This window comes from Anopheles funestus, chromosome 2RL (assembly GCF_943734845.2).
Source record: "Anopheles funestus chromosome 2RL, idAnoFuneDA-416_04, whole genome shotgun sequence".
NCBI lineage: Eukaryota > Metazoa > Arthropoda > Insecta > Diptera > Culicidae > Anopheles > Anopheles funestus.
The window spans coordinates 45427721-45440305 of record NC_064598.1 but is presented as its reverse complement, the minus strand read 5'-3'; the positions used below and the strand labels follow the sequence as shown (position 1 = coordinate 45440305).

Sequence of the window (12585 nt, the reverse complement as noted above, 5' to 3'; positions counted from 1 at the left end):
GCATTTCCCTTTTTATAGGATAGGGACAAGCCAGGCTTGTTTCCATACCGAGGGGAATGTAGACGAACGCAGGGAAAGACGGAATAATTTTACAAGTAAAGGGACAAACACAGTGCTGCATTTTTTTAACACTACAGCAGGGATACCATCAGGTCCCGGGGAAAAAGGATAATTTTAACATTGACAATCACATTGAGAACCGCGACGTTATCAATAAGCGCAGACACAACAAGATCAGACCGATGCGCGATGGTGGAAGCTAGGTGTGTAGCGTGGAGGCTGGCCATTCGCTGGAGGAGAGAAATTTGCTGGAGAAATCAAATTTGCTCTGCAAATAGGGCACAAACGTCGGTACTGTTAGCAGCAGAGACATCGCCGAGAGACATAACAGGAGGAAGGGATGGGGAATTGCGACGATGTTTTACAAACGTCCAAAAGGATTTGGGAGATCTGAATTGGGAAGCGGATTTAGAGTCTATTAAGATAGAGGGAATATCTTGCTCGATTGTAAATCCGATAGGCCGATGCTGTTGGATGAGTACTGTTGGATGAAATGGTACATTGTTCGTTGTTTCTTTTCGTTTAGTATATCATGATTAGCGAGCTAATGATCACGATCTTCTACATATCCAATGTTTAATATCACGTTAATTATAAAATTTTGAAAAATAAACACATTTTTTGTGTATAAAATGTTGATAAAATCACACAAATAATCGAAGTTGAGCGGTATGCGAATAGTCGTAGTATCGCCCAGGATCTAAACATTGACCATTGAGCAGAATAAAACGATTTTGTGTTTTTGTGTCCAAAACATGAAGAACGATGTTTGTTTGCTACACCAATTAAGACAAAAGTTATGGTGCCTAACGGTGAGAAATGGTTCAAATATCACAATAATGAACGAAAATGATCGAGGGCAAAATTTGATAAAGCAGCTCAAACGATAACAAACCAAGGACTAATGACCTGAAAGATTTGTTTGTGTTGTTGGTGGAACTCAAATAGAATCATTTATTATGAGTTTGGTTTTGTATGACCGAACAATAAATTCAGATCTAACCTGTTTACAACTGGACCGTTTGTAGCTATCGATTGACAAGAAAGGCCAAGAAACAGAAGAGGTGTTGTGTTCCATCCGAAGGACGGCAGACCATACACGATTTTAGGGAAATACGCGCCACGATCTTCAACAGTTTGGTGAAATTTTTCTGCATTAATCGTTAAGTTTCGGTAGTGGTTTTGTAAGTAATTGTAATCTGTAAGTAAAGTAACACCCTTTTCTTGTATAGGAAACTTTCACGAAGTATAATAAATTGCGATTTAAAGAAGATTTCGAAAATCATTTACTAGAGCTTTATGTATAAATAAGGAGGAAGAATTCTACACAAAGAAGGTGGTATTTACGAAATGAAATGATGAAAAAATTTGGTTCGAACAAATTGGACAACCCAAAACATGTTGAGAAAATTAATAAATTTCACTTTAACATATTGCATTGTTGGCAATGCAAAAAAAAACGCAAATTCCTAGAAGTTTCCATTTTCACGACCTTCAATTTCTTTCCTTAATATGTATATTTGCAAAAAAAAATACTCCGTTTTCTTCTGCCTTTCACTTCCAGTGCCGCCGATACACCGACGTCCAGGAGGGGGGTTCATGCAGTACTACCTCCAACCCTTCAAAAGCCACCTTTAGCACACGGTTAAGGTTTCGTTCGATGATGTTACATGAACCGCTTCCATCGGTATACCGTTCGGCTTGTTACATTTATTTAACTTTCATTAATTTTTGCATTTGCCTCTACTAGCATCAAACGTAGTAAACTTAATGCTTTCACTTCTCTCAGAATCATGGGGAAAGAAGTTTGTCTATATGCAAGTGTTTCTGCTCTTGCTTCCCTTACTTTCTTTCTTTTTCGATTTACTTTATGCTTTTTTTTATGTTGTTAATTATGCGTGAAGTCTTGTAATACGGTTCATTACTACCTTTCTTTCTCTCTCTCTCTCTCTCTCTCTCTCTCTCTCTCTCTCTATCTCCCAAGTATATTGTATTTATGTTTCACTACAAGTTCTAGTACAAGTGTTCCGGTTCTAGGGTGGCCACATCATCATTCTGTGCTTCATTTTCGTGTACTTGCCTCCTCCACCTGCTTTGCAGATCATGGGTTAAACGGGTTTTGCAGCATCAGGATATAATCAGATGCTGAAGCAAATGCCCCTTAGGTGGTAGGGAGGAGGGCCTGTTGTTGACACCACAACACCAGCAGTACAATACGAGAAATGGGAACTATCTTCTATTTCCTTTCACTACTGTCTAGTATGGTCGATTCCTAATGTGAGCTGTTACCATCTGTTCTAACTCCATTCTTACTGTAAAGTGTGCTTGCTATCCTTTACCTCTCATAGATGGGGGTTCTTTTTTCCAATAGGGTTTAACCTATTATCTCTGTGTGCGAAGATCTCCGAAATGGATTGCCATACCTTTACTGCGAAGGGACCGTTATCAGTATAGCATTCCTTCATAAAAATGGGAAGCGTATGCCAATGTTCATTATTTTAATGTGTTCCTATAGTCTCATTCTCTCAGAAATATTTGATCCCCTTTTCCCGCTTATCTTCTTCCCCCCCCCCCTCATCTGTACCAGACGTTTCTCTTCTTTTCATTACTTCCGCATTCTCACCATATTATGGTCATTCGTGCCCTGTTCTTCGGCATGTCCTTACGGTTAAAAGGATATAAAGAATGGAGATTAACACCAGCTACACCTAATTGTTGTAGATTACACAGGTGTTTGCCATTCTGAACCATTGTTGCGCGCTTGTAGCACTTGAGACGAGAATGCATTTTTAAGTCTTTTCCTTTTTTTTGAAAAAGATTCCCATCTGTGATCCAGAGCTAGAGAGTTTAAAACAATCATTCCAGATGATAGTAGGAAGTCTGGCCGTACCACTAGCTACTAGTAGTAGTGTGATTATTGTTCTTTCCTTTCATAGATTCCACAGTTTCCGGTGTAGCGATCCATTTTGTGTAATAAGTGTAAAACATAAGTTATTACGGGAAGTTCATTAGTTGAGGCTCACTGCCAAGTTCTTTTCATTTTTGTGTTGTTTGTTGCAATATTTTACGATAGAATTTCACACACAATTTGCGTTTCTTAACTTAAGCGCCATCGGGTTTTCCAAGTTTTTTTTTTTCGCGCCCACATCGTGTTATCAATTACCGTCGTTTTAGCTACTTTTTTGTTGTTGTTGCTGCTGCTGGATCCTCTACTACCTATATATTCTCACACCGACAATTTTGTTTTCTTCATACGCTAGTGAATTCTCACATTTGATCTCTTCATAATTAGCAAGCTCGCGCCCACACAATGTTCCAGCAAAAAGAAGAAGAAATAAAAGGTTATGTGCCTATTATGCTTTGCTAAACACTCTCCATTATCATTCGTTTAACAGTTCTGCTGCTTACTGCTGTTCGCTGCTCCACTGGCTTCAGCATGCCTTATAAGAGAACAATACCATTGTTTCGCAGAGTGTATACACCTACACACACACACACATACACAAGCTTCCTCATCCGCGCGTACCAGTCGCGGATATTCTTTCTCAATTTGTCCTACCGTCTTCCAGAGCGATCGAAGTGTATTAGTGAGACTCTTGCATATTCTTCTATACCTGGCGCCGTCCATCTTTTCGCTACTCTTGGGGGCTTGCTTCTACCACGCAGCAATGTTTTACATTTATTTTCTTCACTGCTGCTTCCCTCTACGCTCAACACATTCATTTCTTCCCGTTCACTGTTTTTAGTGTGAATTTTAATGAATTGATGCAGATTTGTTATACGTTTCCAAGTGTATTATTTGTGTTTTCGTGTATAATGCGCGTGAGAGTGTTTATTTACTTAGAGCAAAGTGTTATTTATGTTGTTGCTGTTGCTACTGTTGCTGATGCTATTTTCTGACCGGGACTACTTCGTAGCGTGGTTGGTTACGGTGCATGTAGTAGCTAGTAGTGTGCGTTGCTGGACGCTGTTGTGCGTCTCAGTAACCACTATCGCCCCACCAGTCGACACCGTTGCCTCCATCGTTGTTGCTGTAGCTTCCGCCATAGCTTCCTCCACTAATGCCGTTGCGTCCGTAACCGTCATCCCGTTCTGGAAGGCAAACAAGGCAAAGTATTATATTACCGCAACAAGAGCATTACTACTTTGCTTGCATGGCAGGCAAAAACAACTTACCACCATATCCACCGCCGCCACCACCACCTCCACCGCCGCCACCGTAACCACGGGAGCCGCCACCGCCACCGCCACCACCACCACCACCCATTGGGCGATGATCGCGCGGTCCACCACCCGAACGGGGATTGTTCTGCTGACGGTAATCTCGTGATCCGAACGTTGATCCACCACCTCCGCGTTGTACCCTGCCGCGGCGGCTTCCACCATATCCACGGCTATTGGTCATATCCTCCAGGAAGCTGGGAATTTCCTGACCCGTCTCGGCGAGCAATCGCACCAGCCCGTTCGCAACGTTACGATTTTTCTCATTAAAGAAGGACGTTGCCGTACCGAGGTTACCCATACGGCCGGTACGACCGATACGATGCACGTACTCCTCCACCTCGGCCGGCAAATCGAAGTTAATCACCTGCTTCACGTTCGGAATGTCCAAACCACGGGCGGCCACCGCTGTCGCGACCAAAATTGGGCAGTGGCCGCAACGGAACAGACGGAGCGCTTCCTCACGCTCGGACTGCGTACGATCGCCGTGGATGCTGGTGACCGGGTAGCTGTGGTTGTACAGGAACTCCTCCAGCGAATCGGCCGCCTTTTTCGTTTCGACAAAGATCAGCGTAAGACAGTTTTCGGCATCGTCGTCGTTCTGTGCCGTTATGTTCGACAGCAGATCGAGCAGATGCGATCGCTTGATGTTTTCCTCCACCCAGAAGATCGTCTGCGTAATGTTAACCGAGGTCGAGCCGACGCGACCGACGGCAAGGAAAATGTAGCGATAAAGGAAATCACTCGCCAGCTCCTGGATTGCCTTCGGGAAGGTGGCCGAGAACATGAGCGTTTGACGTTCGCCCGTCACCGGCATGCGGCTTTCCTCGACAATGCGCCGAATCTGGGGTTCGAAGCCCATGTCCAGCATACGATCGGCTTCGTCCAACACCAGGAAACGGATGTTATCCAGCCCTACCTTTCCGCGCCCGATCATGTCCTCCAGTCGACCGGGTGTCGCCACGATCAAGTGACAGCCACGCTCGAGATCGCGCATCTGATCCTGCGTATTGTTACCACCGTACAGTACGGCCGGGCGCATACGCGACCGATAGCAGAACTTTTTCGATTCTTCAAAAATTTGAGTTGCCAACTCACGAGTCGGCGCCAGTACCAAACCCAGTGGATACTGCTTGCGACGATTCATCGGCCGGTTCGGTGGTGGTGGTGCGGCCCCATGCTTGTACATCTGGTTCAGGATGGGCACCAGAAAGGCGGCCGTCTTGCCCGATCCCGTCTGTGCGCATGCCATCAGATCGCGTCCCGACAGAATGATCGGTATCGCGTACTTCTGCACCGGGGTCGGTTTGTCGTAGCGTGCCAGCTTTATGTTATTCTCGATAATCTCTGTCAGCTCAATGTCGTCGAAGCTGCTGATGTGCCCGGGCACGTCATCGCCCGTCGCCTCCACGGGAATATCTTCGTACTTGCTGAAATTGATACCGGTGTTGCCGTGTTTAAACAGCTCCGCCTCCAGACGCTCGTCCCGCTCGGTGAGAACCGTATAGTCGATCTGCCCACGTCCGGATCCGTAGCCTCCTCCGCCGCCTCCGCCACCTCCTCGACCGTCGCGCCGATCGGAACCACCCGTCCAACGGCCTCCCCCGCCATTTGTTCCCCGATCGTAGAACGATCGACCACCGGCGCCGCCACCTCCACCTTCGCCGGGTCCCGTTCCGCCACCGCTACCGACACTGCCCGGTCCCGGCGGACCCATCGAGCCCGGTCCTGGCTCCTGCCAGCGATCGTTTTGTGGTGGTGGCCCATCCATCGGCCTATCACGGCCACCGGCCGGTGGTCCACCAGCCGGACCACCACGAGCGCCACCACCGTACGCTGGCCAGTTATCCCGGCGGTCGCCTCCGTAACCTTCAGTATTCTGATAGCCTCCGTCCCCGCGGTCCCCGCCGCGCTGGAAGTCGCGCCCATTGTTGTAGCCCCGGTCGCCTCGACCATAGTTGCCATAATCGCCGCCGCGTCGATCGTTCTGATAGCGGCCACCTCCGCCGCCACCGCCGCTACGTCTATTGTAGTCACCTCCGCGATAGTCACGATCGCCGTAGCGTACGTAGTCACCACCGCCACCACCACGATTCCGGTTCGAATCGCCACCGAATCCTCGTCTGCCACCTCCACCTCCGATACCGCCGCCGCCGCTTACTGGTATACCGCCGGCACCGGATTCAGAGGGTTGAAAGTCGCCGCCACTATCAGCACATTCTCGCAATTGCGGTGGAACGTACCGCCCGGCCGGATGCTTAGGAATTCCGGATTCTGGGTTGCTGCCTCCGCCGCCGCCAAGTTGCTGCTGCTTCTGCTGCAAGTCCAGACCAGCAAACTGTGTTGTAGGAAAAGCAGGGAAAGAAAAACAAGTTGAATTAATATTTTTGTTGATAGTCTACAACGGTACGACATATCGATTCGTATTGAATTTTCATTGAAATAATATTTTTTACGTTTCAACATGTGTGCGCTGGTGTTGTTGAAGTAGATTAAACCGATTATGTTTCGAACAATTGATAATAAATCGGAATTTGTTATCCAATTATGTTTTTGGTTAAATTAATTTAGCTTTTCTTTGTAAATCATTCCTTTTTTTATTAAAAATATAAACGACTTGTAGTTTATTGCCATTATACGAACACTTATGGCGAAATATTAGAAACAGTATAGCCCTAATGAAGAACATTTCAAGGCAACTATTGATAGTAATTTCAAGCGATTACGATCAAATATCTTTTAACAATAAAATATGTTCCTGCAGTACAGATTTCAGGCTTCTAGAAAACATGAAGCATCAACGATAATTTGCCAAGATAAATTTTAAAATCAGGTAATTCTCTATATTGGTAACATAATATAGCCATAATTGGACCACCTAACCCAAATTAATGTGGGGAGTATATACATAAACGACATTCCTAATATTTGAAGTTCAGTTTATATTTGTATTTCTGATAACTACAATGTAGAGCTTTGCACTGTCGCCTAATGTACAGAAATGTTGAGCAGATAAGCGAGAACCTTACATTAGACGAGATCATCTCTAGTTTCATCTAGTCTAGGTTCATTGGTTTGCTGTGTACTACTTGGCAAATTATTGAATGATATTTCATACTGCTCTCGATATGGCAAATGAAAAGAAAAAAACCAGCAAACCAGAAAACGACAAACTATAAACCGCAAAAGAGTGAATGTGCAACTGTAGATCATATTTAACTGTTCGTTCATTCACGGCAAATAATCTTCCATTTTAAAACGGGTTTTATTTTTCACCACAGTCCCAGAATTTTAATGGGATGTTTAAATACAACATTGAAAAATAATAAAACCACGTTTCAATCAAAATGAAAATGTTCGATATAGAAATATTTGCGAGTCTCGATCAAAACACACATCGTGATACGAATGATCAGTTCTTTCCATGAGCAAAAATCTCACCTTAATGTTGCCAAGCATGACAAGAAAAATCGGGCAATGTTGCTAAAGAGGAAACCCACCGGCCCTTCTACAGTTTGTGATTGGGGACCCCGATAGTGGGAGAAGAGCAAACCACCTTTCGGTAAGATTGAATAGTTTGGACCCATGGTACCATTGTGTGCGCAACACTTACCCGATGGATGTGAAGATCACACAAAAGCACACCAGCACTAAAGTCGAAACGAAACGCAAGGAATTGAAACGAAATGGGGAATAAAGGCATAAAGGGAAGAGCAAAAAAAAAACGGCCAACATGAAATGGAGAAACAACGCAAATATGCTATACCTTTTTTTGCGTTCATTGTCCGCCCGTTCGTTCGCGCAACGAATCCGACAAACCGGCGGCACCGAAGCAACGCCAACAAAATGAGGTCATTCAACTTGGGAAACGCTACGCAAGCAACCAAGGCAGGACGACGACACACGCTCATGGAAGTTCTTTTTGATATCCACCAGGCACAAGTGCGGCGTTGTTTTAGACGCGCAAAACAGAAGAATTATGACGATCTTCATGTATAATGTAGCATGTTTGAGCAATATAGATGTTTTAGTTGATTTGTTTGTTCAATTAAAATTAATATTTATGCTGATAATTTATTGTTAGAAAAAGACATCTCTTTTATCACAAGAGCTTAAAAGTGATTTATACAAACCATTGAAAATGAATTTAATATTAAATTCTAATGTTTAAAAGTAATGATTTGATTTGCTTGTTATAAAAAATATTAAATTGTTAAACGTCATATCAAGGCATTAGCTTTGCAACTTTATTGCTTCACACATGTACCAGACGACAAAGTGTCGAAGCTGGATTATGGAACTCTCTCTTAAGCGCGTTCATTCATTACATTTCCGCAACGTGACTTGCACGCACGCGCTCACCCATACATGGAACGCGACCGTTATCACGATCCTTTCCCGTGTTACTTTGATCGCTTGAAAACACGATTTCGTGTGGTTAGGCGTTCGCGCGTGACCATCTCACACACAGAAAGACCTGGCTTTGACCTAGAACTGCGCTTCAGAATTTGATCCACACACAGACACGCTAGCAGCTATGTGGATTGAAGGTAAGAAAGGGCATAATCAAATCTAAACGAGATGGTAAGTAAAAGGTTGGGCCAATAACAACTTTGATTACCTAGTAGAAATGTAAAAGAAAAACGGTTGCTATTTTCATGATTTAAAGAAATTGAAACTGCATACATCGCGCATTGCACTGCCGGATTAAACAAGCACACAATGGTCGGCAAGATCGGACAATAAAATGCGCTTTAGGGTTCAAATAACTGGGACAACATCGCAGTATAGTATTGTCGACGAAACGACGACATCACACCTTGATTGGTTGGGTTTTATAATGGAAAGAAAGAAACTGAAACGCAGACAAGTAGTCGCTGAATCACACGAGTCGCAATTTACACATTGGACGTGGTAACACTTTACAGGTTACAACTTGCTTCACATCCGCTTGTGTGTTTGTTTGTAGCACAGCATCATATGTGTTGATTCATCGATCACAATTAGTCAGCAAATGTTTGTTTGTTTTTCAGCTGGAATTTTTGATACAATAGAAACAATGAAAATCGTACACAGGTTCAATATGTTTCATCATATTTACGTCTAGAAACAGAACCGAATGTTCTTTATTTGTAAGACAAACAGTACAAAATCATATCATCTTAGCAGTCGGGAAAATCCAATTGGAACATGCTCTGCTGCTACCGTAACTAGGGAAGATTTACGAAGGGAATCAAGAAGGTGGTATAAATGAGAAATAGTGACACACACGGCAACACAACCGTATCATCATCCGCGGTTTATACAACACAGGGTGGTTCAAAAAAAAAAACAGACACGTGAATCATGAATCACCACTCCGACCAGTGTGACTGAAACGGCATTACATAAATGCTTAAGAAATGCCATTTAGCATAGCACGAGGGAAAAAGGGCACATGGGACTTGGGCACAAAAAAAACTCCCTTTATTCACGCGAAATCAGACAAAAAGCTTGTCTTAAAATGTGAGAGCTTTACAACAGCACACACCATTGCATATGTTTTCGCGAAAGCTGCATCACACATCACTACTACTACTACTGATGATCAAAACCATAATCCAACGGTGTGCCATGTATATACACTACTTTAATCATTATCCAAGCTTACACCCTTACTAAGGTAAAGAGCCATATCTCCATTGCATATGCTAAGTTGCAGATTTAATTTTTACAATTTAAACGTAATTTTCCCTCGCTTTTTGCTTCATAACCTTGTGGGTCGTAATTGTTCTGTGGAAAACCCTTTGAAAAAGCTATGTTCTAACAAAGTGGACATGTGCAGGACGGGTTTAAGTACGATCGCGTATTACATGGGACTTATATAAAGGAACATTTTCTACACCTCATGTGCGCTATTGATTTCTCTGAAATATGTTGCGCAATTGTGGTAACATTATTTAAACCCGTCTTTTCTTGCACTTGTACAATATCAGTTTATGATGATATTGTATGATTAATGTGTGCAACTCGACACAAACCAACGACTAGAGGGGACACACAGTCGCTCGGTCGGAAACAACCTTCCGAACGCTAGGTAGAGGTCGACGAGACGAGAAACAACACACAGCCAATTGGTGCACCGTCGTCACACATAGCCATTCACTTAACAAAGGCGCGCACGACACCGACCGACCGAGTGTCTGGTTGTGTGGGTAGGTCATGCAGCGCGTGGAAAAACTCATGATGCTGCCTGTACGCGAGAACGAATCCTTGACACAAAACGCCATCGCGTTCTCATTTCAGCTCTTCGGTTTGGGGGTTTTTCACGCACGCACTAAACCGCCGTCAACCGTAATCCATCGGCGGCAACACCAACAACAACACCATTGCTCCATGTGAACGTAAAACAGATGATAAGCCAAACCACTTTTTGTACATACCTGCTGCTCTAGACCTGTACCATTTTGGTTAATAGCATTACTCATATTACAGTGAGCGTTCGTATGGTTTTGTTGTCTTCCTTCCACCGTAGGTTTTGGGACACAAATAGTTGCAGTGTGTAATTGTTCTTTACAGAAAAAAAGTTTTTACCGGAAACAGTTTGTTTTCAATTCACTTTGTAACTCCTTTTAAGCACACACACACACAAACACTCATGAGCGTGTATACACGGTGTTTCGAGAAAGTTGTTAAACCAAAGGTGCAAATTCAAAAGTACAATAATTTGTAGTAATTTTATCGCTTCACAAATTGTTTTTTTTTCTGCTTCTTCCTCTGTCTTTTCACGGCGTGGTTACACCACCACTTGCACACACACGCACACCGCACACTTTCTGCTCTGCTTTCACTCTTCTAATTTCAGTGCGCGCACATACACACACACACACACTACACGCGGGGCGTCGTGTCACGGCTATCTTTGATTTCGTTGCACCAGACACGGTACATACACACGCACACACTTGTAACACACAAATGAAAGAAATGGATACTGCTGCTACTGAGCTGATGCTGCTTCCGCTTCTTCTGTTTTTTTTTATCTCTCCTCTTCTGCCTATGTTGCCTCTTCTACTGACGATCGGTGGAAAAGCGTTGCAATTTGCTGAAATTAAAACAAAATTAACACCACAAATCAGACACAAAGCATTTATCATTTCACTGGTTCATTATTTAGGAGATCTTTTCTTTGTTCGTTGGGCGCTTTCAGTAGTGCTTTGAACGCGCTACTTATGTATCACAACATTTAGGAGATTGGTAAAAGAAGCAAATTATTGCACAATTCTGTTTAAAATGGTTTACTGAGAAAACAAGGCCATGTCGTCACACACAGTCACTACTTCTGCTGTGTCTCACTGAGTGAATCATCGCTTAGCCTTTGAGTTTTTACGATGTAATTTTCCATTTAAAAAATTTAACTCTACCTATATGACTCTTAGAAATGTAACCTAACGTGGAAATTAGGTAACGATACTCCTTAAAAAATCTTGGTCAAACTTTGCACTGCCCAAGAATTGTATAATAACGGTCAAACGCGGCGTACCGCTCTGCTACGACTGCTCTAAGCGTTAACTTTTACCGTAGCTTCTTCTTTCTCTATGTATATTGTGCTGAACACTGCTGATTCTTCTTTCCCGTTTTCCTGGCTACTATGCAGCTTTTCTTGTCTGCCCGTTTCGTTCGATCCGTTGTTCACCGTAGCCAGACGACTTTGCGTTTGGATAACCTCCTTCACACCACACAACACGCACACACACTCAATGCGAACGTGATCTTACACGAATACACCGGCTCACCGCTTTACTGTGTGTGCGTGTGTTCGCGCGTTTCAATGAAGCGGTGTAAGTGAGAGACTACACGCAGCGTCGTGGCGAGCGGAAGAACCGATAAAAGAAGACTAAGAAGACAAGACAAGGCTTCTCACCAACGGGCCGCAGCCATTAGCAAGAGTAAGACCACACGACGAATTTTTGGTTCACCTACGGGGAGTGAGAGAATGAAACGCGGCACCGTACGTGAGAGAACGGAAGGAGGTGAGAGGGCGGGAGGGCGGAAGGGGATTGTAAGGAGCTGAGCAATTTCGTGAAACCGCACCGGATTTGCAATTTTTAATCGCAACTTTTTACCCTTTCCAAGCACTGCCAGTCCCTGCAAACACACCGACACCGATGCCAAAACGTTGGCGACCACGTAGAATGCACTTCCAATGAGGTTTTGCACAATTTAACGTAGGTTTTCGCTCATACAAAACGGATACGACGTTACCGACGTTCTTTTCCACAGTTCGGAGTTTTCTCCAAAAGGCGTCAAAGTTGGCAACAGTGC

General features: G+C 43.8%; 1 protein-coding gene across 5 annotated transcripts; it reads right to left on the bottom strand.

The window, feature by feature from the left end:
- Positions 1-3064: 3064 nt before the first annotated feature.
- Positions 3065-12565, bottom strand: LOC125764628 (ATP-dependent RNA helicase bel). Of its 5 annotated transcripts, none has more exons than XM_049429053.1 (4): positions 12355-12565; positions 10704-11365; positions 4237-6619; positions 3065-4152 (listed from the first exon to the last, which is right to left on the bottom strand). In XM_049429053.1, exons 2-4 carry the CDS (start codon positions 10746-10748, stop codon positions 4040-4042), a joined length of 2541 nt encoding a protein of 846 aa, XP_049285010.1. In that variant the 5' UTR covers positions 10749-11365; positions 12355-12565; the 3' UTR covers positions 3065-4039. The 5 variants fall into 5 exon arrangements, with proteins under 5 accessions (XP_049285010.1, XP_049285007.1, XP_049285011.1 ...); XM_049429050.1 differs by having other exon boundaries at positions 12387-12565; XM_049429054.1 differs by lacking the exon at positions 12355-12565 and adding an exon at positions 12039-12291.
- Between the last annotated feature and the right edge of the window lie 20 nt (positions 12566-12585).

Excerpts from the sequence above, each read along its gene's own strand:
- LOC125764628 (XM_049429053.1), bottom strand. The coding sequence starts at position 10,748 with ATGAGTAATGCTATTAACCAAAATGGTACAGGTCTAGAGCAGCAG. Across the intron at positions 6,620-10,703 it reads GTACAGGTCTAGAGCAGCAG|TTTGCTGGTCTGGACTTGCA; the intron begins GTATGTACAAAA and ends CCTACAACACAG. Across the intron at positions 4,153-4,236 it reads TGGCGGCGGTGGATATGGTG|AACGGGATGACGGTTACGGA; the intron begins GTAAGTTGTTTT and ends TTTGCCTTCCAG.